The 27,514-nt window shown below is 46.9% G+C and overlaps 1 protein-coding gene across 1 annotated transcript in view; it reads left to right on the top strand.

The window, feature by feature from the left end:
* The first annotated feature begins 336 nt into the window (after positions 1–336).
* The window catches only part of GDPD4 (glycerophosphodiester phosphodiesterase domain containing 4), a 40,540-nt gene continuing 13,362 nt past the window's right edge, over positions 337–27,514 (top strand). Inside the window, exons 1-6 of the mRNA XM_063393488.1 lie at positions 337–414; positions 16,707–16,915; positions 17,509–17,612; positions 18,395–18,488; positions 25,252–25,311; positions 27,048–27,146. Of these exons, the coding sequence (XP_063249558.1) occupies positions 16,733–16,915; positions 17,509–17,612; positions 18,395–18,488; positions 25,252–25,311; positions 27,048–27,146 (540 nt within the window). The 5' untranslated portion in view covers positions 337–414; positions 16,707–16,732. The remainder of the gene's footprint in view (positions 415–16,706; positions 16,916–17,508; positions 17,613–18,394; positions 18,489–25,251; positions 25,312–27,047; positions 27,147–27,514) is intronic.

The following is a 27,514-nucleotide window of genomic DNA, read 5'->3' as shown; positions in this document are numbered from 1 at the left end:
ATGACCCATCTTTCCCAAATCTCCTTTGGGATACTTCCTCAAACCCCATCCTTTGGACATTTAATTCTGCCAAGGTGGGATGTGAACACCAACCTCTCCCGTTCTGGGTGGGCAAGGGATAAATGAATCAGTCCCAGGTTCATTCCCAAGTCCCGGCTGTCTCCCAGAGCTATGCCATTAGTAGCTGTCTGCGTCCCGTGGTGACATTTTAATTTTTCTAGCCTGGGGACTGAATTTATTAAGCCTCTCGTGGCCCCTCCTCCCGTGGGAGGGACGGCTCCAGCAGCCTCTCTCTAACACCGGGTGTCACCCAGCGGTGCCACCATTCGCGTCCCAGAGTGTCACAGGCGGCGGGCACAGCAGCCCAAGTGCAGCGGAGAGCAGCACTGACCCCTCCATGCGCGTCACGGCGCGGTGAGTTACCTCCTCCTCCTCCTCCCAACTCTCCAAGATGCTCCTGCCTGCTCAACTTCACCCCTGCCTGCACTTCCCTGCTCGCCTGGAAAGTTAGCACCGAGGTGGCGAGGGTTTTTTTTTTCACTTTTCCTTTGTTATCTGTGGATTTTTTGAGTGTGTTGGTCGGGATGCGACAGCGGGCGATTGACCCGGCTCCCCCCTGGGCTGAAGAGGGAAACGAAGCCCGGAGAGCCGGAGAAGAGGGAGAAACGATAACAAAAGGGGAGGGAAGGGGGTGATTTGTGAGCAGGGGGCTTTCTGGTAGTTTGCTGTGGAGGAGAAGGTGCTCAGCAGTCCTGCTTCAGCCGGGGTCCGTGCTGGATGAGTGGGCTGTGACCTGTTGAGCGGATAGCGGGAGCCGGGATGAGAGCGAGCGGCGGGCGGCTCACGGGGTCGCTGTAGCTGGGGCAGTGGTGGGAGGGAAGCGGCGGCTGAGCGTTTGCAGTCCTTGGGATAAAGGGCTGTTTCCATAGTAAAAGGGAGAGAGGAGCCTCTCTCTTTCTTCCCCTGAGCTTGCCTAGCGTGTGAACGGCGAGGTTGACTCAGGAACAAATAAGTCGTGAAAGGGTAACATCTGGGAACAGCTGTAAATAGTCACGGCTTGGTTAGAAAGGCTGGAAGCAACGCTGCAATCCAGCATCTGCCCTGATGCTGCAGTCACCCTGGGAGCTGTGATGGGCAGCTTTGGATAGCAGCTCGGTTTGCAGCTGAAACAGGATTTGACCCTGGCTTTAGGCTGCTGTGGTTGTCCGAATGCTTCCACATTATTTGTAGGTGTAACCACAAGTAGCAATGAAACAGGGGAATTTTCGCTTCTAGGAAAGAGTGAATTTTAATTCAGTAGCAGGCACCCGGCAGATGTGAACCTGGGGACCGGCACTGGGACAACTTTAAGTTGCAAAGTGCAAACTTTGATTAGCTGGAGGTCTAGCCCATGGTGTACACCACCTTCTCTTCACTTCTACACTTTTTCTGGGAATCCCGACCTCACAATGTAGTATCTCCTCTGATAAGTTCTGAGAGAGGATACCAGGTGGAAGGACAGGAGAGAACAGAAATCATTTCCTACAGGTACTTAAAGTTTTAAAGCTCCATTTAACAAGAAAAAGCATAATGTTCCATGACACCAGCTGGATTTTAATTGAAAATTGTTCTGAATGTGAAAGGAGACAAAGCTGTCACTTCTTTTGCAACTTTACTATTGAAGTGTCTAAAAGATGTGCAAGATTTTCAGGGTAATTTGAAATCCTTGCAGAGAATATGAACACAAAGCTTGTTCTCACAACAAGTCCTGGGACTTCCTTATGCCATGACATCGGACCAAGGAGGTGAGCGAATGGTTTCTATATGTATCATTTCTGGTGATGGAAACACACTTCTTCAAATTTAGTTGTGTCAGTTTTGTTGTGAGAATGCCTGCAGCTCACAATGTACCTCTGTGCGAGTTGTTACCATACAGTTCCATTTAGTGTGATAAAGTATCAGCTAAAATAAAAGAGAAAGTTGGTTTGTTTTTTTTTCTTTCCTAGAAGTTTGTGGCCCTTTGACAGTGTGACTTCTTTTCTTTGCAAACCCAGAGGCTGTCCTTCAGGCAAACCTTTCTGGTTGTGTGTAGACGCTTTCAGAAGCTACCAGCTTACCAGCTGAGACACACGCTCTCCAGTGTGGAGCAGACCCTGCCCATTGGCAAAGCCCCAGCTCGGTGGTTTTGTGTGGGGGACAGGCTGCAGGAAGCTCTGCAGTGGTCATTCCCTGTAAACTGCAATGCCATGCACATGTGCAGCAACAGCCTGGCTTTGGTCCAAACCTGACTCCATGTCTCAGGAAGAGATCTGTACCTCATCCTGAAGCCACCTGGTATGTGTTGACCTGTGGAACTGCCCCAGAGACCTCTGTGGTGTGCAGCAAACCAGGGTCTTGGGTTCCCTTTTAGGTGAGCAATAGCATAAGAAGTTGGAAGAAGATCCTTTGTGTTATAGATCTTACCGAAAGGAAAGAAAAGAGCTGGTGTGGGTAGAGCAGCTTGGACATATGACCTGTGATGCACCCAGGACTGTGCCTTCATGGCAGGATGGGTCCTGAGGGTGCCCAGGCTTGGCTCCACACTGCACCCTCTGCTCCAGCTACAGGCGCATGGTGCGAGGGAGCTGAGCAACCAGCCTGCAGGTGCTCCTCTCTGCAACATTTTGTCCTCATCCTGTTCTTCATGAGCTGGACACTGCTGTTCCAGCAGCATCCCAGGACACACAGCTGGCTGCTTTTTGGTGGCTGAGGGCTTGGCATTTTATAAAATCCCACTAAACAGAGGCTATCTTTGGTTATGTTCCCTGTTATTCTCCCCACTAGCAGCACATTGGCATTTGCTGCATTCCTCACTCCAGGAAAAGAGGAGGGAAGTAGAAACAGTGATGTTTCAGAGGCTTAATAGTATGGTGTCCCTGCCCATGGCAGAGGGTTGGAACCAGCTGATCTTGAAGGTCCCTTTCATTGGGAAATGGCTTGGGTCCCCCCAAGCCATTCTGTGATATATTGATTTGATGAACATGCCTGTGTCCTGGCCTCATATTGATCTATTCTCCTGACATTGTTTGCCTTGCCAGTCTTTGAGCTGTCTCCAGGGAAGATGTTGTGTTAAGCACAATGAAGACCTGCTGTCAGGGTCAGGATGGACTCTCCATGCTCATGGCCAGGATCCTTTCTGGTGGCTGAGCAGTTGTAGCCTATGTGAGTGCACATGACGCTGTAGCAAGACAGAGATGAGAAACCTTGTCCTGGGGCTCATCCTTGGAAGATCTGGTGCCAAGGGAAGCTCTTGGGGCCACCATAGTGTGCCAGCTCCTTTCTTTCATCAACGCTTGCACGGAAAGGTGACAGGGTAAGAGGTTAGCTGTGATGGTGGTGTGCTGTAACAGCAGCAGGGAGCACAAGAATAGCAGCAGGCAGGCAAAGAGGGCAGGGCTGGGGAAATGAGCACACGTGTGAATGAGGCTGTGGCTGCTGCCTGGGGGGCTGTTTTGACGTCAGCTCCAGTGTTGGGTGCGAGAAGGAAAAAGCACATATCTGCAAGCAGGGCATGGGCTAGGAGCAGCTCAGGGCATCACTACAGGCCTGTTGGAGTCTCACTGCTTGTGCAGAAACATTTTAGAGTCGGTCCCTGCCTTACTCTCCTGCTTCATTTCCTCTGTTCCCCAATGCAACTGTGAGCAAGTCCTTGTTTCTCCAGCTTCCATCTGCTCCAATTATGCTGCAAAGCCCTGGAAGGTTTTCAATCCCTGAGACACTTTTGCAGCACTGAGCCTCAGTGACAATTACGGGTCCGGTCCTCTCTGCTCCGGCAGCCCCGGCTGCCGCCACCGACTCAGTCTGGTCCTTTCGGCAGCTGCTCTTAATCACTGACCTTACTTTGGAAGGTCTCCAGAGTTGGAGAAATGAAAGACACTTTAGAAAACAGGGAGGGGGGATTGGCAAAAGCAGTAGCTTTTTAAAAGACTACTTATTTCTTAAGATGTACTTGCTACTGATTAACCTTTGCTCTACGATTGCTTTAATTGATTCATGCCTCAAAGCCGTCAGAAAGGTTCTGAGGGGTCATGGTGCCTCTGTCCTAAGTGCTCTCTTTCCCTGTAAATCTTTTAAGAAGTTTTTCATTGAGCACAACCCAATCCTTGCAAGAAATGCAGGTGAATGATGCCAACCCTTTTATCTTCTCCATCCCTCAGATTTTCCAGCCTTCATCTTAGTGCTTTGCTGCTATGACCTCTTCCTTCCCTCCCTGCTGCCAGTTGGCAACCTGCTAGCAGGCTGGGCCTGTTCTATATTCCTTTGCCATTCATGGTGAATGCTGTTTGGGGGCACAGGGGGGGTGTGAGTTTTTGGCCCTTCTCTGGTAGGAATGAAGCACTGTAAAGTTAAGCACTACTGCCCTCAATCAGCCTGTTGGTGCCTTACATGTGGTCCTACCCATGGGCCCACCTGTGGTCCCTGTGACTGCTTCAGGTCACCCCACATGCAGAATTCCTGTGGCTGTCCCTTTGTATGGCAATAGGATGACAACCCCCTGGCAGCTGTGGCCTTGTCCTCTCCGTGCCTCTCCTCTTCAAGAAGTTCCTTGAAGGTGAGCTGGCAGGGCTTGCTGGGTTTAAGCGATGGATGGCCTTTCGTTTTGGGCTCGGCTCGTGCCCTGGCACTCTGGATGTGTGTGAGGCCATCCATCTGGCCTGTTTAGACATCTGGCCTTGCATGAGCTGAGTTGTGTCCATTTCTCTTCGCTGGCTGTTCAGGGCGATCAGGATGACCACTCAAACGCAGAGGAGATGGAACACAAGTCTGATGAGGAGCAGCTGAGGGAGCTGGGAATGTTTAGCCTCAAGAAAAAGAGACTGAGGGGGTACCTTAATACTCTCTACAACCACCTGAAAGGAGGCTGTAGCCAGGTGGGCATCTGTCTCTTCTCTTAGGTAACAAGATGAGAGAAAGTGGCTTCAAGTTGCACTAGGAGAAGTTTAGATCAGGTACAAGGAAAAAATTCTTCACTGAAAAGGTGTTCAAGCATCGGAACAGATTGGCCAGGAAAGTGGTGGAGTCATCGGGAAAATATGTATATATGTGACATTTGGGGACATGATTTAGTTGCTAGGCTTGACAGTGTGAGGTTAATGGTTGGACTTGATGTTAGAGGGCTTTTCAATCCTAATAATTCTAACCAGTCCTCCATAAAGACCAAGGGAAGAATGAAAACACCCATCCCAAGCTCAGCTGAAGAAATCACTTGTCTCCTCCAGGATGCTGGGATGTCAGCACTACTGGGTGCGGATCCAGCAGATCTGACTGTTCTGTGTGTCCTTGGCTCTGAGGAGGTCTATCAAGGCTCTTCCCGTGGGTTATCCGTGCTAATCTTCTTGTTTTGCTAAGAGAACTCATGTCTCACACTAGCAGATGGATGAAAAACAAATGAGCCATACAATCCTCAGCTGCTGATCTTGTGGCACTGTTGGCACAACCCCGAACTGGGAAACTGAGGCTCTGGGTGATGGCTCCACTGCATCCGTAGCTGGAGGTTAGGTCAGGGGATTTGTGTGTCAGAATATCCTGTTGTTCTGAAATGAGTTCAGAATTTTCTGAGTTGGCTTATGCAGAATTGTGGTAGTGTTTAATTAACAGAAAAGGATTTTTCTCTGAGAACAGCAGCACCACATTCCTATGGTGCAAAATCTGGCTAGCCCTCATGCATTTGGATACTGTAAATAACTAAATGGATAAATTTCTGCCTGGTGACATGGAAAGCATCCTTTCCTCCCTTTTCCTCCCCTCCTTGCAGTGTGTTTTGCTTCAAGGCTTGAACTTTAACACCCACACCCTGGGGGAGGGCCGGCACTGGGGTCTTCAGCAGAGTGGCTGTCCAAGGCCCCTGTCCTTTGTCCAGGCTGAATAGCTCTCTGCAGAGCTGCTGAGCAGCAGTATGCAATCTGGAAACCTCTTTTCTTCTCCCCTCTTGGCTCAGGGACAAAGTCTTCCCCCGGAGATGATGCTTGGGGTGATGCACAGCCCTCAGTGGGGCTGTGGGGCTGGAGAGGGTCCCCCACGCTGCATCCCAATCTCCTTGTCTGCCCTTAATAACAGGGCACAAAGAGCCACTTAGGCATTCCCAGGAGCAGAGAGGGACCCAAGCCAGGGCATGCTGAAATGCACAAAGTAGGATTTATATCTTCAAAGAAATATTTCCCTCCTTTCTGAGCCCTTTTTAATTTTTTTCCAAGGGATTTATTCCTCCTCCTGCTCCCGCCCAGGCAGGCTTTGAGGCGTGGAAGCACTTTTTGTCTCCCCACAGTGGCTTTTCAGTGGTGGGAGAGTGACTTCTTAGAAAGCAGTGGGCCACCCAGGGGCAGAGCCCAGGGCTGTGCCCACGTGCTGCACAGGGCTTAGCTGGGAATGACTGCACACACTGCTGCTGGTGACACTGCATGACCACAAGCACAGTGAGAGCAAAACTCTTCCCTTCTCCTGTTGACCACGCTGAAGTGTGGGGAGCAGCACCTCACCCCAAACTGGTGATGCTGAGTCTCCGTTTTCAGGCTTGGCCTGAGCAGGTATAACCTCAGTGTTGCTCCTGATTGCCTCTGGGTGAGCAAAGTGACCCCCAGACATGGACATCTCGCTGCTGCCATCTGGGAGCAGCATCTGGCTGGGGGATGGAAGGTGTCTGTGTGGTCACAGATGGAAGGCAGTTGTTCCTGATCCCTTTTGGGGCCAATTTCTGCCTCTGCTTACCTGAACTGCCAAGGGGCAGGGTGCCAGCTTCTCCAAAGGGCTCTGTCCTTTTGGGGTGGGAACCCAAGACTGAGATAACCTGTGCTGTATAACCCAAGATAATGGGTTATATATGACATGTATGAACACTGATCAGGGTCAAAAACAGGAAAGACTCTGCTGAGGGGTCTGGCACCAAAAGAGCCAAAGATACCTGTCCGTCATGCTCATTTCTGCACTGCTGGAAAAGTGCCCATGTACCCAAGAACACTTGGATCAGATTATGCCTGAGTCTAGCCAAAGACATGGCATTTGTAAAAAATCTTTCTCCACCTCTTCTTTTTCTTTCTTTTCTTTTTTTTTTTTTTTTTTCTTAAGCAACTATTCAGCCTTATTCAAAACACTCATTTTGCTCCTAGCAGGCGAGAGGGAAAATCTATTGTAGCACTTTGAGACCCTTTTACAAACATGATGATTACCCCTTGCCTGTTTCCACGTGAATCTGAAAGCATTTGTATAAAACCCATTGTAAATGCTCTGAGACTTGGCCAGTAATTTCCTGGGCACACATTTGTTAATGTAGCCTGCAAAGTGCTTTGAAAATGAAGAAAAATGGCTGTAACTTCTAATGATTAAACAAAGTTTCTGCAAGTGGTTGTGAATAATGAGCCATCCCTGGGGACTGGGGACAAACATGCTCCAAACATGGAATTATGAAATGGTTTGGGTTGAAAGGAGACTTAAGGTCATCTCATTCCCAACCCCCTGCCATGGACAGGGACATCTTCCACTAACCCAGTTGCTTGGAGCCCCATCCAACCTGGCCTTGGACATTTCCAGGGATGGATCAGCCACAACTTCTTTGAGAAACCAGTGCCTTACCACACTAACAGTGAAGAATTTCTTCCTAATATCTAATTTAAACCTACCCTCTTTCAGTTTAAAGTCAGTAACTGCCCCAACACTCTCAGCTTGTCTTCATAGGAGAGGTGCTGCAATCCTCTGATCGTGCAAGACTCTTGAGACAGTTACCTTGAAGAAATAAAGACTCTAAACAGTCCTGGGGGAGTGTTTTGGGAGAGGAAAAATATGACTTGTGCAAAAATGTGTTTCCACTTTACAGCTTTATTTCCTATGGTGAATAAAACCTGGAATAAAACTCTGGAGTAAAACCAGAGATTAAGGTGCCTTTTGTATGCTAAATTCTCATGGCTGATGTCGGGTTTTGTTTCAAGGTGAATAGATCTCACCTTGGAGTGAGGCTTTCTTCACCCTGTAGGGGTATGTTTAGAAATTTGGGCCTGCAGCAGCGTTTTCAAACCCGTATCACTCATTCTTAGCCATGGGGGCTCCTCAAGGGCTTCTCAAATTGACCCCACAAAATGGATTGGTTGCCCGAGAAGATCTTGCCTTAAAGCTTGTACCCACAGCTGAGGCACCTATGGCTGAGCAGAGCACACCACCCATTCCCAGCACAGCTCCTGCTGGATGTCCTCTGTCAGAGGGTAAGTCCCTGTGTAATAGATACAGGATTTTGGCAGTATTTGTTTGAAATGTTTATTTTTGTCTGTTCAAAATGTGGTGGGAGGTTCCAAAAGGTAGGGCATGAACCTTGGTTGAAATCTCTCCATGTCTTTGGAAGCCACAGCCACTGCCTGTTAGAGGTATACTACAGCAAATGGAATGGAGAAGCATTGTCCCTGCAGTCCCATGAGCTGTAATTCCCTGTTAACCTCATCTACATCCTCATCTGCTGGTTAAGCCCTGTTATTTCTTTGTGCTAATGGCTGTGTTTTTCCACCTCAGAAGCCAACAGATAAGCAATGCGCGAGACATGCCTTGCATGTGTTTGTCCCAGGCTGTACCACCCCCTGAGATCCTAGAGCAGGGCACATCAAGAAACTGCTGAAGGTCGTAATGGTAAATTATAATTATCATCTGCCAGGGGGAGGGTATAGATTATACTCTTTATCGTAAGGAGGTTACAACTATCTTTATTTTATTTGATCTTTTTTTCATTTCCTGGGTTACGCCTCATTAATTTCCTGAAAAGAAACTGAAGGCAGATGATGGTCTGATAAAAGGGATCCTAGACTGTGATCAAGAGCCTTGGGCAGACTGTAGGGTAGAAATGGGTTGCTCTTTGTTGACCTTTGCTGCGTAGTGGCAAGACCTGTGTGCAGCTCATGGTGATAGTGATCAACCAGCATCTTGCCAGGAGGTTTTATTCCTTTGCTTCTCTTGCTGTGATGCTGTAAAAGAATCCCAGAGGAAAGGCCAAGAAGTGATGCCCTAAAGAGTGGTGGCAGGAATCTCCACGCTAAGGAGCAGCAGATGCTGGAGAGGCTCAGCTTAGGTTCAAGGAATCTCATAGTTCTGGCTTGGGGCTCACTTTCTCTCCAGACGCCTTGGAAACAGTGGAATGGGCAGAGTGGGCATCAGTCCTTTCTGCTGTCTTTCTACACCATCAAGATTCTTAGGAGAAGCTGGCCATGCTCAGGGGCTGAGAAATTACCATCTCCATGTCCCTCATGTGACTCCTGTTGCCCATGTAATTTTTTTTCCCCCAACTCTCTTCTTGCAATGAACTGAGAAATGTATTTGTGAGATCTGGAAAGAGCCTGCAACCACAGAATCATGGAATCAACATGAGTCAGGCTGGAAGGGACCCCAACAGGTCATCTGGTCCAACCTCATGCCTCAAGCAGGGTCACCCTAGAGCACATTGCACAGGACCGGGTGGTTCTTGAGTATCTCCAATGGGAGAACTCCACAACCTCTCTGGGCAACCTGTTCAGTGCTTGGTCAGTTCTTGCACAGTAAAGAAGTTCTTCCTCATGGTTAGGGTGGAGGTTCCCGTGCACCAGTTTCTTGTCCTTGTGGTCGGCACCACTGAGAAGAGCCTGGCTCCATCCCCTTGTCACCCTCCCCGCAGACACTTAGAGGGGAGGTGCCCCCTTGGTCGTCTCATCTTGAACTATTTGCGGCAACTGACTCTGCTGCCTGTGCCGGGGCGCCTCAGCGCCCTCCCTGCGCCAACCGCTGGGACATCCCCTGGGACAACTGCTGGGACATCCCCCGGGACATCCCCTGGGACATCCCCTGGGACAACCGCTGGGACATCCCCCGGGACATCCCGGGACAACCGCTGGGACGTCCTCTGGGACAGCCGCTGCCCGCGAGAGAACCCCGGAGCCAGCCGCGCTCCAGCCGCGCTCCAGCCCCGCGCCGTCCCCGCGCCGTCCGCCGGCCCCCCGCTCGCGCCGCCCGGGCCGGTTTGAACCGCCGCGGTGCTCCCGGCTCCGCCCGCTCCTCGCCCGCCCCTCGCCCGCCGTGAGCTTCCCGGTGCTGCGGGGGGCTCTGCTGCCGCTGCTGTCGCTCGGGTGTTTCCCCTTGGACAGCCTGACCTGACCCTCACCCCCAGGCCGTACCTCGGCCACCGCTGCTGCCCCCTCGGAGGCCGTGCCTTACAACCCCGTGCGTTGTTAGGTATGGTGTGGGAGATAGCTCGGTGCAGTGGAAAGAAATGCTCAAGAGGCCCCAAGGGAAAAAGCTATATGGCAATGCCAGATTTGCCTGCTGTGCCTTTGCCCCTTGGAAGATGAATGCTCCAGGCCCAGCACCCAAAAAGACACAGGTTTTTAATCCTTGCTTATGCACTGGCCTCTCCAGCAGGTTCCTCTTTTCAGTGCTTTCAGCGTTCAGGCTGTGTGGCTGAATATGTTTCCTGATTTTTCTCTCCTTCTCTTTCCTCTCTCATCCCTCCAGGCTATTTCCCATGCTTTTCCTTGCTCTCTGCCAAGCAGTGGGAAAGCAGCAGCCCTGTCTGCCTGCCTGTGATTATGGGGACTCTTATCTATGAGCAAAGTCTCTGTTTGCCATGGAAAAACCTAAAATCCCGGGGGTTTATGGAGCAGAGAAACATATGTTACTGCTTTCATGCTTCACTTGTTAAGGAGACCTAAACTTTGCCATCCTACTGATGTGTGTCTACCTGCTTGCTTTCCCAGTGAAAGGATGCAAGTTTGCTGTTTCCCTTCTCCATCCATTTAACTTTGTCTGGTAAAGATGGACAGGCATTGCAGACAGTCTCTGAATTTTAAGAGAACTGTGCTTCAAATCTAGATGCAAGGACTGTGAAGCCTCTTGCTAAGTCCTGCCAAGGACTGAACTGGTCTTTTGGCTTCTGCATCAGTCATTTGTTTTGGTGTTGTTTGTCCCTTAGGTGGTTGTTGGGCACAGTTACTGGGATATTATCTTTCTTAGGATCAGATGCTTGTGAATTCAAATGTATCAGTGTTTGATGTGGTCTGAGGCACTGCAGATTCAGCCAGACCTTGGGAGTTATAATGTTTTTATGGATTCTAATTGCCTTGTCCCAGCTGTGGCAGCTATGGGAGCTGGTAATTGGTTACCACGGATGAAACCACAAAGGATGGAACCATGGGACAGAGGGTCATGGAGAACCTGAAGTGTGGCTGAGTGGTAAGGAGGAAGGTTGTCTTAAATGGAACACAATTACTTGAGAACATGGAGATGAACCTGAGGGCAGAATCCAGGGAAAATATGCAGAGGTAAAAGGGGAGGAGTGATGCCTGTTTGGAAGGACACATATAAAGAGAACAATGGAGTGCCTGGAGACGCAAGTACATTTTAACTGAGAAGCACCCTTCTGACTCTCCTTGTGTCTTTCTTTTCCCCATTCTCACATGGGACCTGGCACATCTAAGAGGGATTTCTCCTGGACTTGTCCTAGGAGTTGCCACTGGACTGTTTGCTGATAGCAGCAACAGCACAGTGTAAATGCATTGCAATACATGAACCTTGCAGAGCTGAAGAGGGAGATGGGCTCTTCTTAGGAGTCACTGCCTTAAGAGTGAAGCAACCTCAAATTTGGTGAGTTGTCCTTGGTCTTCCCTCTCCCTGTCAATTCTTTCTTTTGCATCTCCACACAAGCATCACTCTTTGTCTAGTGCCTCGAGCATGCCTTGTGCTTCATTCCTCAGCAGGGACCCAGCAGTCCCTGAAGCTGTGGGGCAGAGCTGCTCAAAGGCTCCCGTTTGCTAGGTGAGCCCTGCATGCCCAGAGGGAGCAGAAGCCTTGGATCAAATCATGGTCTGGGGATTGACAGGATGGTTTCTGCTTTGGACAAGAGCTCACCAATATTTTTTCCTAAGATCTAATCTCAACCTACCTCCTTTCAGTCTGAAGCCATTCCCTCTTGTCCTGTTACTCCATGCCCTTGTCAAAAGTCCCTCTCCAGCTCAATAGTAACCCCTTTAGGTACTGGAAGGTGCAATAGGGTCTCAATTTATTTCTCCATTTACTTGAATGGAGATATGCTAGAGAATATCTGTCCTCTATACATGCCAAGATAAAATTTCAGTCCCAGTTTATTGCCTTGGTAGGATTCTTTGGCTCTTTGCAGGCTTCAAAGGGGCAGCTGAGTTAGATAGCTGTCTGTTTGGGGCTGGGAGATGAGGGAAAAGGTGTCTGAGAAGAAAAAAGGGAGAGGATAGGAAAAGAGGGACAGATGGAGAACCCAGCAGAAGCTAGAGCCCAAAGCAGGGGACAAGTTACGTTTTGTGTTTTTTGAGTCTCTTGATCCTGGAAGGTGTTATTGCCATATTGATACTGCTTGGAATACAGGGCCAGTGGGGATTCAGGGGATGCCAGAGAGAAATGTATTTTGCTATTCTTTGGCCAGCCTGATGTTCTTGGGAGAACCAGAGGCTGGTGGGGGGGTTGTGGACAGAAGGTTGTGTTTGTCTCTCCCTCATTCCCCAGCCTCTTCTGCAATGAAGCATCCCTTTCCCAATAACCCGTGGGCTTGGAGAAGTGACTTGATTGGAAAGACTAAGGCAGGAGGTAATGAAATTTTTAATTACAGTGATGTCATAAGTACTCTGATGCATAGATGAAGCTCTGATATTGCCCAGAGAAGGGTTGGATGCCACATCCCTGGAAATGTTCAAGGCCAGATTGAATGGGACTCTGAGCAACCTGGTCTAGTGGAATGTTCTTCAAGATTCCTCCCAATGCAAGGAATTCTGTCATTGTGTAAGCTGGATTCCAGCTGGATGAAGCTGGAAACACCTTTCCCTTTCTGCTGGGGGTGAGTCTAGGGTGAATTATTTAAGCATTCAGAAGCTCAAGGCCAGATGATGTTTGATACATGAGAGAAACTGGATGCTGCAGGTATCGAGTAGCCTGTGCTATGGGTGAACAGGTGTAACCTGGCCAGACTGTGACTACTGTGTGCCAAAACCCATGGGAAATGCCACAGAAATCCCAAATAGCAGTGACTGTGCACTCCATATAAGGATACTCTGGGGAGGAGGAAACATGAACTACAAAGAAAGACTATGAAAACTGGGATAGTTGAGGCCAAAGAAGGTTAAACAGGAGACATCTATATGTGAATACATGTAATACCTAACAGAGGAAGAGTTTAAGCTGTTCACTACATCTACAATAAACAAGGCATGAAGTAATGTCCTTAACTGTAATGCAGGGGACAAAACACTAAGAAAAAAACCCCCAGCTTTTAATTATAAAGCGAGTTAGGACTTGTTCAGCCTGTCTTAGGAGATGATGGGATCTCCATCACTGACAATTTCATGAGGGGTAAACTAACACCTAGGTTTAACACCTGGCATGCTACTGTAGCCAGACAGATGATGTGGGCAGTGTTTCAGGATCTCCATAATCTGTTTTCCTGTCACATCCTGTGTGCTCATAGACAAATATTGATATGTGAGCCTTGTGTCCACACCTGGGAATGTGAGTAACAAACCTTGTGGCCCTTTGACAGCAGAACTAATGGGTTTGGTCCAATGTCCTTCCCATTCCTGAAGGAGTCAGGAATGTCCTGTCCATTCCCATTGCTGAAAGAGAAGGACTGAGCAAGAATGGACACTGTGCTTTGGTGATACGGGGACTCATATTTTGGGGATCTGTCATGGGTTGGCACTGGCCAGATGTTAATGCACCCATGAATATATGTTTTTTTTCTAACAACTCCTGTGGGATGTGATCAGGAACAGAGCAGAGCAGGCTTAAATCTTGAAAACAAAAAAACACCAAAACTTTATTACATTACGTAAGAACAGCAACAGAAAAACTCTTAAACACACACAGAGACAGAAATAAAAACTTCCCAGGACATTTTTTCTCTTCTCCCAGTTTCCATCCCCCACACATTACTCTTCACAGACCAAACCTTTGGGTTTTAGATCAAACAATCACCACTCAAAAACAAACTAATCTTCAATTCAGCAAGGGAGAGAGGAGTCTCTCTGGCACCACAGACTGTTCTCCAGAACACACAGGTCTACTCTTTATGTGTTCCCATGTCACCTGTGGCACTGCCCGGAGAGGTCTGCCAGGGTGACTCTCTCTTTTTCCTATGTCCAGCGCTCTCACCACTGTCTCATAGGCCAAAACTACATACAGGGCTTTTTAAGGATGCTTGCATGCCGAGCTCTCCCCTTTTTACCCAGGGGCCGGGGTTCCAGGAGCAGGTCTGCCCTGAGGGCAGAGGGCGCCACCTCACCCTCCCCCTCTTTTCTCTGCTCGCTCCACTCTTCAAGTGCCAGTCACTGTAGCAAAAGCAGGGCAGCTGCATCCACCCAAAATGCAGTTTATGTTCAAAAGAGACTCAAGTTCAGTCCATGGCTGATATTATGCAAGAAAAGTCCAGCTCAGAAGGCTACTCCTCTCATTCTTTGCCCATCAGGTTCCTTCCAATCATGCTTTATCACCTCGGTCCCAGGCCGCTTCCTTCTCCTTTTTTTCCAAAATCACCAGTCATGAGAATCAATGTCTAAGAAAAGTTTCTTTCTGCCAAGCAAGGGTTAACAGTTTCTATCTCCCAGCAGGGTGCAGGCTGAGGCACTCCCAGGCTCGGCAACTCCCACGTGGCTGGGCACCTTCTCCCGGAGTTTGGGGGGGGGGAAGAGGGGGTGAGCACACACAGAAGGCACTTCCACAGTTTTCCACCCCTCCATCCTGGACGGGGCAGCTCAGTTCCAGTCCTGTCCACTCTCTTCTCCCCCCCCCCCGGGGGCTCCGGCTTACCTGAGCCGACCACGTGTTTCCCCTCCCCCACCCAGCCTCGTGGCTGGGCAGGGAAAGGAGGCCTGAGAGGTCGCTCTGCTGAAACCGGGATCCAAAAAGAGACCGAACCCCCTTGGGGTCCTGCTTTTAACTCTTTGTGTCCTCAGAGGCGTGTCCAAACCTCCGAGTGACCAATCCAGGTGCCAGCAGAAAAGCTGATCACTGATTGGACTGCCCACATCCCCCTGGAAAAATTCACCTCCCCCGCAACCGCGACAGGATCCTTGCAGGAGGTAACAAATATTGCAATCCCATGGCATGTGGCAACCTTCTGGTAAGAGCTCTGAAGGTTCAAATATATTCAGAAGCTGTGGCTGTTGTAACTTGGTAATTGCTGGGTTTATGCCAGGTGTACTTTAGGCCAGCTGAGGAAACCAGCCAGATCAGCTGTCATCTGTGCCACATTCCCCCAGCCGTGCTCTGGGAATTCTAGAGTAGGATCACCATCTTGCCACATGAGATTGGCATCAATTTTTTACTAAGGGTGATTTGCTGGCGCCAGGATCTGGTACTGCTGAGCTTGTAGGGATGGCTTGACCCCACCACATCCAAGTGTGTTTGATTCCCTAAGACTGTCCTGATGGACAGACACATCTGTCTCAGGAAGGCATTCAGGGCATGACATTCTTAGCACTGCATAGTTAGTACGGGTCCAAAGTGAGTCCCCTTTTTGTTTCCTTTCCATCCGCTTTTCTTGTACTCCAACTGCCAGTAGGCTGGGGCATTTGGAAAGGGTATGAGGGGAGTGTCTTTTCTGTTTTAACTTGTGTCCCGTGTCTCTGATTTATTTGTACTTTCTGCAGACTGGTCTGTAATTCGGATGTGTCGGTCTGCAAAGATTCTTGCACTGATTTCTCCAAAGTCACACTGGAATCTAAGTTATTTCCAAACACAAACCCTTAATATGTGTGTTTCATCCATGTGTACAGTGCAGCAAACTGTTTATTCTTCCTCTTAAATAATTGTTATTACATCTGAAAAATCAGGGAAATCTTGTGTCCTAAGCTGGGATTTTGCAGCAGATCTTCCAGGATTTGAACATGGTTGATGTGGACACAAGGATGTTATGGCACTTTTAAAACAACAGTAAAACATTTCTGACTAACTCAGCTCCAAAGAAGAGCTGTATAATGGGGCTTCTTTACATGCCCACACAAAACTGTTTTCCTGTATCTTTCCTTGAAGTCTTTGTAGTGTCCTGCTGGGTGAACCACTCTTCAACTAGCACTAGTCCCTGTGCTGTTTGCTTCACTGTAACTACACTGGTGGCAATTTACCACCAAGCTCTTTGTTTTTAATTGTGATTATGAATAGATCTCCCACATCTACATCTTTGCAACTAGTCTTTCTACACTTGAAAATCTGTTCCAAGTAAAGTTGTTTCAGCCAGGTAATAATTATTTCTTAAGGGATCAGTCTCTGCAGTGCTGCAGTTTTGCCAGGATAAGAGAGCTGTGTACCTGGGGGGGTTTAGTGCCTTTTCTACATGAGCTAGTTAAACTGATAGCATGTTTCAAACAGTTCACAGCGATGCTGAATAATTCCCATAGCTAATCCTAGATTCTAGTTCATATGACATCATTTGAAATGTACTTAATGAATTCATTTCCTAGAACTCCCTGTTATAGCCAAAAAGAGGCAGAGGTAGCATCAAAGATGATTCAGAGCACCTAAATTACATCCAGGAGCACCACTGACTACTAAGAGGATTTGCAGTGACCATCCTTCTCAGCTGACCATCTTACTTTGGTATATAAAATTAGGAAGGATGACCTCAGCATCACTTCCTGCTGGTCTCAACATCTCCTTGGGAAAAATCTCTCTCCTTTTTCAAATATGGAAGCTTACCCAACAGTCTCCCCATAAAACTTGTGCTCTTGTTTCAGGAGGAAGATGAGATAAAGCCACTCAGATGGAGGCCAGTCCCAGCAGCCTCAAGAGGCTCAAGTTTGGGAAGCTGAAGGTGGTCCGCCGGCGCTTGCTGCAGAGGTACGAGCACCAGCCCTTCATCTCCTGCCTGGCTGGCTTCTACAGCTGCCGCTGGAAGCGGTACCAGCGCGAAAGGACCGAGCCCGGGAAATGCTGCTGCAGCATGGTAAATCAGAATCACCATACTTGGATTTCTCTACTGGGGAGGGGCAGTCTAAGCAGGCAAGGGGTTGATGTCGTGGAGTCCCAGCCCAAATTCGTTTGGAGCCCACTGGGATCTGTTAGGCTGTTAGATTTTGCTCTAAATGCTTGATGAATTGCTGCTTCTGTGGCAGGCTCAATTTGCCTGTGCCACCACATAGCTAATAAGTGTGGACTTTGCACCAACCGCTCCTGGCCAGTGAAACATCTCAAAGCCATAGAATCAAATTAAAGAAGTAACATTAAGGTTGGGTGGGCAGTAAGAATTGCAAAGAAGGTTGCTCTACAGTGCAATTTCCTCTCATGTGAGGCAGTTAAAATCCCATTCATTTGGGAAGTCATGAGTTTTCCCTGAGAACAAGTAGTGCAGAGTATGCTTTGAGGACATTTTCCTGGTTACAAGAGACAGGATGAGAGTTCCTCTCCATATTTACTTCAGTTAGAATTCTAACAGCAAGCTACATATTTTTAGGGATGGCCTAAAAGTATCTGCAGTTTGCTTTGTTTGCACTGGGCTGGCCATAGCTCTGACTGCTTGTCCTTTCTCTCCCTCTCCAGCGGGAATGCATGTTTTTCCCATTGCTCGTTGCAGCTTTCTGCTTTTCTCTGGTCTTTCTGTACACGTGGGGTGAAGGTAAAAATGACTACAACGGCTTTGACTGGTAAGTAGCATTTTTTCCTCCTCTTTCACCCCTTTGGCAGGTCACTAGGACGACTGGGAAGGGATGAGCACCCTCCAGAGCAGCTGTAGTGCAACAGGGCACTTAAGTCATGAAGCAAAGATTTGGCACCTTAAATGCTTGGCTACAGCGTCCAAACTGAATGTCCAGTGACTCTGGTGGTTCTGAGACTCTGCCTTTGCTTGGGTACAATTTTTAGGTGTAAGTGTGAATTTAGGAGAAAGGGGAGAATCATTGTCACAAAAATTATGAACTGAAGGGACTAAATAACTGCTTCCATTTCTGAGTCATTCTTTTCCCCCTCCCCTTTCTCCCCCATTCCATGTGAAGAAATGTAGTGGTTGGAATCAGAGGCATTGCACCAGCTATCTCTGAAAGAGAATTCCATGTTCCCAGATTCAAAAGTAAGAAATAATTGTCAGGGATTTATGCGCATCTTTTCCTTCTGTGTTACATAGGCAACAGATACGCAAATCTGCCCCCTGAAATTAAATTAAAGCTGCTCAAATATTATGGAAAGGAAAGGTATAATAATGTGTTTTAGTCTGATGGTTAATGCAATCAGCAATTTTGGGAAGGAGGTTCTTAATCACTTTTGCATCACTTCTTAATCACTATGTTACAGCATAGGCTATTCCTCTGCCTTTCTTTGTCTTGTTGCTTAGAAAATCTCAGAATTTCAAGGAACAGGGCTGTTGTAGTCCTCTGTAGGTCCATGTGCCAACCAAAACCATTCTTACATTATATTATTGGTTTGTTTGTAGGTATAACTATGGGAACCTGGGCTTCTGGTTTCTCTGGTCTCTTCTTATTCTGATTGTGGCTGCAGTCGTGTTCGCATACATCTCATTGTTACTGGTAAGTAATGCTCCTTGTAAGCTGACCTTGATTTTGTAGTCCTGAAAGGTAGACATAGGGGTGGCTTTAATGTGTCAGACCAAAACTCAGTCTAGTCCTCTATATGACCCTCAGATAGTGAAAGTCAGGGGATGATCTGGAATACAACGAGTGTTTACAGTACTTTCTCCCCATATTCACCTGCCAATGACCAATTTCAGCTCAGGGAGCTCTGAGCCAGATGTCATTTCTGTGATTTCTTTCAATAATTTCCCTTTGATAAATGTGTACAATTTCTCCTTGAACCCAAGGAAAGCTGACTTAGCAGTGGCTGGATTTAGATTTAGGGGGAACTAAGAACTGTTGCTTTGGCAGCAGGGAAATACAAGGTTCTGAGTCATGTAGCGGTGGTGATACGTCATCACAGCTGAGTTATTCTTCTAATCCTGGATAAAAAGTTTTGCTAGTGGAAGGAGGACGGAACTTTATCACTGGACTCACTCTCCTTTGCTGGGGGATTTTCTCTGGGTAGAGGCTATAGATGCGATCACAAAATGCTGCTGAAGTTTATGCTGAAAGAGGTTCCTGGAATCTTCACTTTTCCAAATCCTCTGGAATTCTCTAATATGATATCTGCTTTAGTTAGGGAAACATGCCAACCCCAAAATTTTCCTAAAATTTCTACTTACTCATCTTTTTCCTCTGTTCTTTCCCTCATAAGAAAGCTCTCAAATACAGTTTTGCACCTGTTTTTCCACCTTCTTCATCCAGAGCTATAGGCCAAGAACTCACTTTGACTCCAGGCACTGGAGTCCACATCAGTCCCATGCCTGCTCTGACTTTTATTTGGAAATGCCAGGTGCTGAAGGTGAGGTTATGGCTTTGTCTCACCTCTGTGACCAAGACAACCAGCTTTTATCATTCATTCCTGCTGTTCTTACCCATTCTGATGCATCATCATGAAGTAAATTGCTCATGACAGGGAACCTCTTTTGGCTTTGTCCATGCAATACCTAACAGAGTTGGTTTCTGGGGTTCTTTTTTCCTGATGAAGTACAAATAAATAGTACTTTTACTCTAGTGCTAGTGATAAAAATCTCAGAGTGATAAACAGGACAGGTGCTTGTTCATGCTCAAAGCGATCAAGAGCACCATCAGAGATGGGACTGACTGAGCTCTGAAAAGGACAAACCACACTAATTAATTACAAGGATTTTGTAACACCATGGTGGCTCTAGGGCTCATGGACTATTCAGCAAAGCCTACCTGGGTTTCCCAGGGGCTGTGGAGTAGTGTGGCTAGTTTGGTGGTTACAATACTGTTGTAGTTTGGATTTAGGGGGGTCCCCGGGGAAAGTTCCCCGGGAGCCCCCCAGGTCCTAGGTTCATTGGTATTTGCATGCAGGCAGGCAAGGAGACTCCAGACGGCTGGTGAGGTGCTGATGAGGTGAGGATTTATTTGGAGTTTGACCCCAGGAAGGCAGCATGGTCACTGAGGGAGAGGGGAGAGGAGGGGGAGAGAGGAAGGGGAGAGGGAAGGGGAGAGGAGCAGAGCCTCCAGACACCTCCAGGGCAAAGAGAGAGTGAGTCTGCTTCCCCCTGTACTCTTAACAGTGAATTTCAAAGTGGGCACGGATAGATTCTCAGGCCAGTGGGTTTAGAGATACACGATACTGCAGGGAGGTTACAGACTTGGGATAAACCACACACTTTCCAGGGGTGAGCCAGAGCATACCATTTCAATAAAATGCAATTCCACACAATACTACTTGGGGCAGCTCAGAGCTTTGCCAGAGATGCCCATATGACATGGATACTGAGATGGTGCCTCAGCAGGCTGTGGATCTGGAGTCAACCTAGGACCAGACAAACTCACCATAGCCCATGCTAGAAACCAGGTTTGCAGGATTTCCTCGGCTTAAGGAGCCTGAAGACCCCTGGGATTGATGTGTCAGCTTGGTCATGTTCTGTCTGGATCCAAATGTCAGCCAGTGTCCAAACAGTGGACTTTCTTAGAGCATTTTCAGGGTTTTGTCACCATGAATGTGATGACTGCAAGCTATCAGGGCAGGTGATGGGCAAAGTAAAGCCAGAAAGGAAGGTGGAAGATATGAGGTGATATTGGTGTCCTACATAGTTTAGTTCAGTCCTAGTCTCACTCTTTATTAGGTAGCTACATCTTCCTCTTCCTCTCAAGCCTCTCAGTTCTGTCTAACGAGGCTAACAGCATTTGCCTTCCTCAGAAGGGTGACCATGGATAAACCTGAAAGAATGCCAATAGTCTGGATGGTATCAGACAACAGCAGAAACACTTCAGAGGTTCCTCTGCTCTGGGAACAGCCCCCACAGTGAAGGTCCATTTCTTCTTGCTTTTGTGAAGCTGCTAAATGACTCAACCAAAGCTATTGGGTATTTCTGTGGACACTTGTCCTGCTTGATTGCATCACCATGGCGTCATGTCCTTTGTAGCAAGACTGCTGCATGCATCCATGCTGAACAGTGGATGCTTGGGGCATGAGGCTGCTACTTAAATATATTAGGTCTTAAGGGAAAGGGCAGCAAGCAAAGTTATCACTGCCACCACTTATGCTCCTACTATCTCAAAACATGAAGGGTATTGTAACAACTGTGGCTGGGCAAAGCTCATCCTAGCAGGGCTTTTTCAGAGAAGGACTCTACCAGGAATCCACCCCTTCACCACTGTTTGCAGAGCTTCATTTGCACTGAAGGCTTTGATGGACCACCCAGCAAAATGCTGGGAGCCTCATGGGCTGGTAAGTGTAACTCAGCCCTTCCACATCTAAATAAGTCCTTCAGTATAGGCACTATACAATGGGTGGGTTGCTCTAATACATTTCACACAACTCATGGCCAAATAGGTTTCTTGCATGATGAATTACATCCCAAATTCTGGTTGAACAGCATTGGATGGAGAGTACCTTCATCTCGGTGGTGTTTTCTGGGGGTGTTTTGCATGAATAGCCCACCACATCAGAAAACTGAACACCCTGATGTCCTTGTTGGAGAAGAAAGGTTTTATATCAACCAGTGGCTGGTCTGGCTTTGCTTGTGAACACCATACCTTCTTTCTTAATGATGGCAACCAGCTGGAACCTGCAAGCCTGCTTCCATGACCTTATTGTGATCGACTGAAGCATACAGACTTCTGCCCACCAGCCACAAGTGGTTGAAGAAGATGCTGCACAAGAAAGCATTAGCTGTCTGGACAAAGATGCTCTCCATCCACATGCATCATTGTAATTTTTTTCACACAATCAATTTCAATTAATTCAATTGTTCAATCACTCCCAAGAAAATTTTCCTCATTAGGGCTAAAAGATTAAACTGAGGGGTCTGATCACGGAACTGTTTATGCTCAGTGGAGAAAAAAAACTTGTCTTGTTTAGTCTTTCAAGCCCCAACAGATATTGTTTGCCTCTCTGCAGTTCAACCATGTTTTTTCTAAGGGTTGTGAGGAGGTGACTTGTGACTGTACAAAGAGGTTCAGATGCATTGTGGCCTCTTCATTCATAGATGTAGAGGACTCAAAATAGTACATTGACACTGAAATCCAAAATATGACCTCAAAATCCCATTCCTAAGAGACTGGGGTACCAGACAAGTTCTGAGTTTTTTTGCCATAAAGTGCATGAATATATGGACCTGAATTCAGCTGCTGTGAACATCTATGTGAGCAGATGTTTCAGGTGAGCCAAGTGTCCAAGTGCCTGCCTGCATGTCCTTGTAGCATAGGTTCAGAGCCTGCCTAGACCTCACCACAAGTATTGAGATGATTGCAAGGTTGTTCCCATGCTGAAGCAGAGTGGAGTTAAGCATCTGCTGTCCACCCTTTGCAGCAAAACCTTGTGGTCAATGCAGCCATTCAGAAAGAGGGAGACAGAAATTAAATTCTTTTTGCAGTGAATCCATTTCTCATACTACTGGGAAGCATCCCTTAATCACCACTTTGCAGGTAAATGGTGGAGGGCAGACACTTCCACATCTCATTTTAAAGAGGACAAGAATGCAAGAGTTGACTTTAAGATTCTGGAGATGATGGGATTGGCAAGAGGGACCTTGACTCTAACCTTGGCAGTATTAATCAGAAACATACTGGTCACCTAAGCCCTCATGCCTCTGTATGTATATTAGACAATCTCAGAAAGTGTGTGGTCTCAGGGTTATTGATTCCCTGAGATTCTCCTTGGGGTTGCTGGCCCCAAGGTAATAAGGTTTTTCCCCAGGGTTGCTGTTCCCTGAGGGTTTCCTCTGGGTTGCTGTTCCCAGAGGTAATAAGGTTTTCAGTCTTCTCTTTGCCCTAAGTGTTACACACCAGAGGTAGAGACGACAAGCTGAGTCCGCCGGTGCACATTTCCAAGGTTGTTTATTCTTCATTATCTCAGTCCTTTTTCAGCTCTGCCAGGGCTCCCTGGCAGGGTACCTTATCTTAGTTCTTTCTCAGCTCTGCAAGGTGTCTCCGCAGAGCAGGACACGCGGCAGACTGGGCGGATCAGAGAGCCCCGCACCTTATGTACAGTACCCCTGACCCAACCACTGTCTGAGACCTATTTTTTATTTACAAAATTTTACCAATACCTACTACCTTTACTAACATGTCAGTTCTACTCTAAGCCAATCTCTAAAACCCAACTCAGCACAAGATGGGGGACGAGAGCAAGAACAAGGAGGACAGTGGCCACTCCCCAATTCCTCCATCTTGTCTCCTCAGCCCCACATGCCAAGAATCCAAATCTCCACATTCACACTCTATAACAAACCATCCACCACTCATTTTGGATTCTTAGGATTTGTGATTCTTCCTGCATGTGAGTGTTCACTCCCATGGACAGCAGTCAGAGTCAGTGTCCTCCTGGGATCTGTGTGGGTCTAACTGACCCCCCTGTACAGATCCCAGACCCCCCTGTCCGGTCTCCAAACCCTCCAGGGTGGCCAGAGGGATGTTCTAGACTCCAACAGTGTGGAAGCAATTTGGAGTAGACAGACCAGTGAGAAGACAAGGGAATATCACAAAACTGTATCAGTGGAGATTTAGGTTAAAAGTTAGGAGAAGGTTTTTCACCCAGAGGATTGTTGGGCACTGGAACAGGCTCCCCAGGGAAGTAATCATGAGACCAAGTCTGTCTGAGTGCCCTGAGTTCAAGAAGTATTTGGACCACGCTCTCAGGAACGTGGTGTGATTCTTGGTGTGATTTTGCGCAGGGCCAGAAGATGGACTTTGATCCTTGTGGGTCCCTTCTGGCTCAGAATGTTCTAAATGTTTGGTTTTACTGTATGCAAGGATTGGGTCCTTGTGTAACATCTCTTGCAGCAAAGGAGCAGGGTGGCTTTTTGCTTTCATTTATTCACCCTGAAATAGCTTATTTAAATGGGGCTGATTTAAGATCTTTAGCAGTATTTCAGTTCCCTCTCAACTGCTGCTGTTACTCATCATGTACTGGGTGCATTTATTCCATTAAAGAAAGCCAATATGTCAAGAAGCACTTGTATTCACTGCTGAGAATTGTAAAATCATTTGCATTAGAAGGGACCTTCAAGGTTATCTAATTCCTACCCCCCTGTCAAGGACAGGAACGTCTACCACTAGACCTTGTTGCTCAAAGCCCCATCCTACCTGGCCTTACGTCTTTCTTCAAATCAGCATGATACTGGAAAGAGAGAGTGTTTGTAAATGGGTAGGAAATTACTTAGATTCACTTGCAATTAAGTTTCAGAAGAGAAGACCCTCTTCCCTCAAATCTATATATCTTGTTTTCATACAATCCCACTATCCTACAGTCTGGAGGGACTTGCATCATGAATGATCTTCCTCAGTGGAGCACTGATGTCTGCTAACAGATACTTTTCTCTAAGCCCTGATACCTGGTGATACTGGTCCCAAAATGATCCTTGACAGTGGTTGGGAAGTTTCCCCAGACATTTAGACTCTTGAGCATAGACCTGTGCATTTTCACAGCAGCAAAGTGCTTTTTTTGGGTGAAATTCATCTCCAGACTCACTGGTTACTTAGGTATGGAACTCTGTGAAGAAGCTCTGCTTGACAACTGTGGACTGACTTGCCTCATTCTTTGCTTATGGGTGTTTAAGGCATCTTGGGTTGTCCTCTCTGCTGGCTGGGGTTTGCAGCATGCTTCACAAGAACCCTCCCCAAGGGCTTCAACTTGCAACAGGTGGAAGGGACATGCCAACCACCAAAAACTGGGGTAATTTACTCCCCAAGACACTTTTCTCTGAGACAGGTTTGAGATGTGCCTGTCTCTTACCTTCCCTGTGGTTAATGTGGAAGAATTGCCTTTTTTGCTGTCTGCTCTGTACTTTTGTGCTGCTCTGGGGCATTTTTTATTCCCTGATTTCTCTCCCATGGTCGATGTGCCTCTAATCACAACAAATGCATAGAAAATAGTCAAGGTTAGTGCTGTATTGCTTTATAAAATAGTAATTGACCCTGACCATCATTCCTCTTTCAGAGTCTCTCCTCACAAAGTCATTGTAAGCGAGTGCCCCAAAGTGCCCAATTATCTGTTACCTATGGAAAGATCTTTGATCCTGAAGGGCAGTCTTGATATGTGCTTGGCCATTTCAGAAGCATTTTTACTGTAGCACTAAACTTTTCTCTCCATACACCTGTCCTGCAAACATTGACATTGTGCAGGAAGACCTAGTGTAAAGTAACTTCCCAATGCAAAAATAATTCCAGAAGTGCCTCACTTCTGGCACATGTCACCACCTTCCACCAGGTTGCATACAATCTCTTCTTGATTTCCCAGGTCCTTGCGCTGTGTTTGCTTGCAGAAGGTCAGCAGCTGTACCTGCACTGGAGTCACAAGGTGGGGAGAGTCAGGGCTTTCTGGTAACTCTAATCTATGCTTTTAATTGAGTCTCTGGTGTTCCTTTGGACAGAAAACCTCTTAGACTATGGGAGAGAGGAAGAAAGGGAAAAGGTTACTCTTATGAGATTGAGATACCAATAAAAATAATATCTCCACCTGAGCTGATCGCTCAAACTCCTTTTGCACTCAGTGGAGGGAAATGAATCCTCTGAGGATGCAATTCATCCAGCTGGTCATTGGCCTCTAAATTGAGATGAGATGAATCACACTCAAAGAACCATTTTTCCTCACTGACACTAAAAGGTGCCTGCAGTGACTCATTCAGGTGAAGATGTCTATATTTGGCACATCTACATATGGTAACATGGAGTCAAAAGGAAAGTTTTCATGCAAAGCACTGCGTTTGCTGGATCAGACCCCAGTAACAGTGAAAAAAGTGTCTGCTCTCTCAGCAGGAGAAAAAGATGGCTTTTCCAAGGCATCCTGGTGCTCTATACCTTTTGGTCTTTGGATGCTTCCCTTGGAGTGTTCGAGGCCAGGCTGGACAGGGCCCTGAGAAATCTCACCTAGTATATGGCATCCCTGCCCATGGCAAGGGGGCTGGAACTAGATAATCTTTAAAGTCCCTTTAAACTCAAAATGTTCTATAGTTTTAAATTCAGTTCTAGGGTTTGGGAAATGCCTTTTGGAGTTTTGAAGATGTAGAAACAAATTATCAGGGACTTGTTGCTGTAAAGTTATGGGTTAGAATCATCTCTCTTAAGTAATTTTTGAGGCTATGTGAGGCATTTAAAAATACTCCTCTACACATGCAGTTTAGGGTAGGATGCAAGAGGGAATAGCTGAATATGTGGGTGCTTGTTCCTGTTTTTCTTATTTAAGTAATGAAAACTGAGTGACCTTTACTATTGAAAAATGGGTTCCAGAAGAACCAGAAAGTTGTAGAACAATTTGTAAAAAAAACAACCAAACAAAAAACTTTTTAAAAAGAAGAATAATAAAAAAGAGGCATTCTTGGGTGCAAGGGGTTAGGGATAGATTATTAAAGTATTGATCCATAGAAGATCCCCTGAAGAATGGTTAGGGCCTTGGTGCAATTGCCTTTTGTTGTCAGCAGAAAGATGATATACCAAGAAGTGTCTGCCATTATGACAGTACTGGTACCAGCCTGAACAAGAAGCTGAAGAATTGACTGAGACACTGCCTCACCATTTTGATTAAAAAGTGAACTCTCATCTCTTAATTATGGGAGGGTTTGTTATTGCTGAAGCCTGTTACAAGGCAGCCTGTTACAAGGAAGTTAAGTTGTTGTCACTTTTGGGTGGAATTTGTCACTTCTGAGTTTAGAAGTGATGAATTCCATCTGCAGGTTAGGGATTTAATGTAAGCTGATCACCTAGGCTCCATCTATATCAATAAAGAGAGAGGCATATATTCCATTATAATGCAAGCAGGAATGGATCACCTCTGAAATTCCTCTTTATCTACTGATTACAGAGAGAATTCTGAGAGCTGACTTAGTTGAGTATGCAGCTCCTGAAATCAGTCCTGCCATACTGATAACATTGTGGATTTGGTTTTAGTCCCATTGGCTCTCTGTCTCTGAACTGGCATAGTCCATCTCATGCATCCAAAATGATTTTTCAAGCTGCTTAAATCAGCTGTGACTAAGAGGGATGGCATACCCTATGCAGAAATGCTGAAGCTGATTTATATGTTCTTTGTGTCCTCAGATTGGTACTTTTCTCGTCCTGGGCTTCACTGTCTCATCCCTCTTTGCATTATCTATACTCTGGCGAGATCACCACAAAACTGTCCGCCTGTCATTCCAGGTAAGAGAGGTTAGTTAGGAGGTCTACTTGAAAGAGCAGTTTGTTTATAGATGGATTTTGTGACAATTGGCAGAAGATACTCTGTATGGTGGATTTTTTTAATATGGCTTTTTGTTAGCAAGGTATGTTCTGAGTAAACTTCTATTATGACTTTACATTTCCTGTTGAGGGAAAGGAAGCCAAGGACCGAGGCTGAGTTTCAAGCTATGTGATGTAACACATCTCAGTTTGGAAAGATATAGAAAGTTACAGCCCTTTCTTTTGTTCCCTCCCCAAAAATGTAGGTGTACTCTTAAATTTCAGCTGTCCAGGGCAGGTAAATCAGACCCCTTAGGCTGGTAGGTTTGTTGGAGCAAGAACTTTCTCCT

This window comes from Prinia subflava, chromosome 3, assembly GCF_021018805.1.
Source record: "Prinia subflava isolate CZ2003 ecotype Zambia chromosome 3, Cam_Psub_1.2, whole genome shotgun sequence".
NCBI classification, from domain to species: domain Eukaryota; kingdom Metazoa; phylum Chordata; class Aves; order Passeriformes; family Cisticolidae; genus Prinia; species Prinia subflava.
Note: the sequence above shows the minus strand (reverse complement) of the source record. Positions and strands in the feature narration are given on the sequence as shown.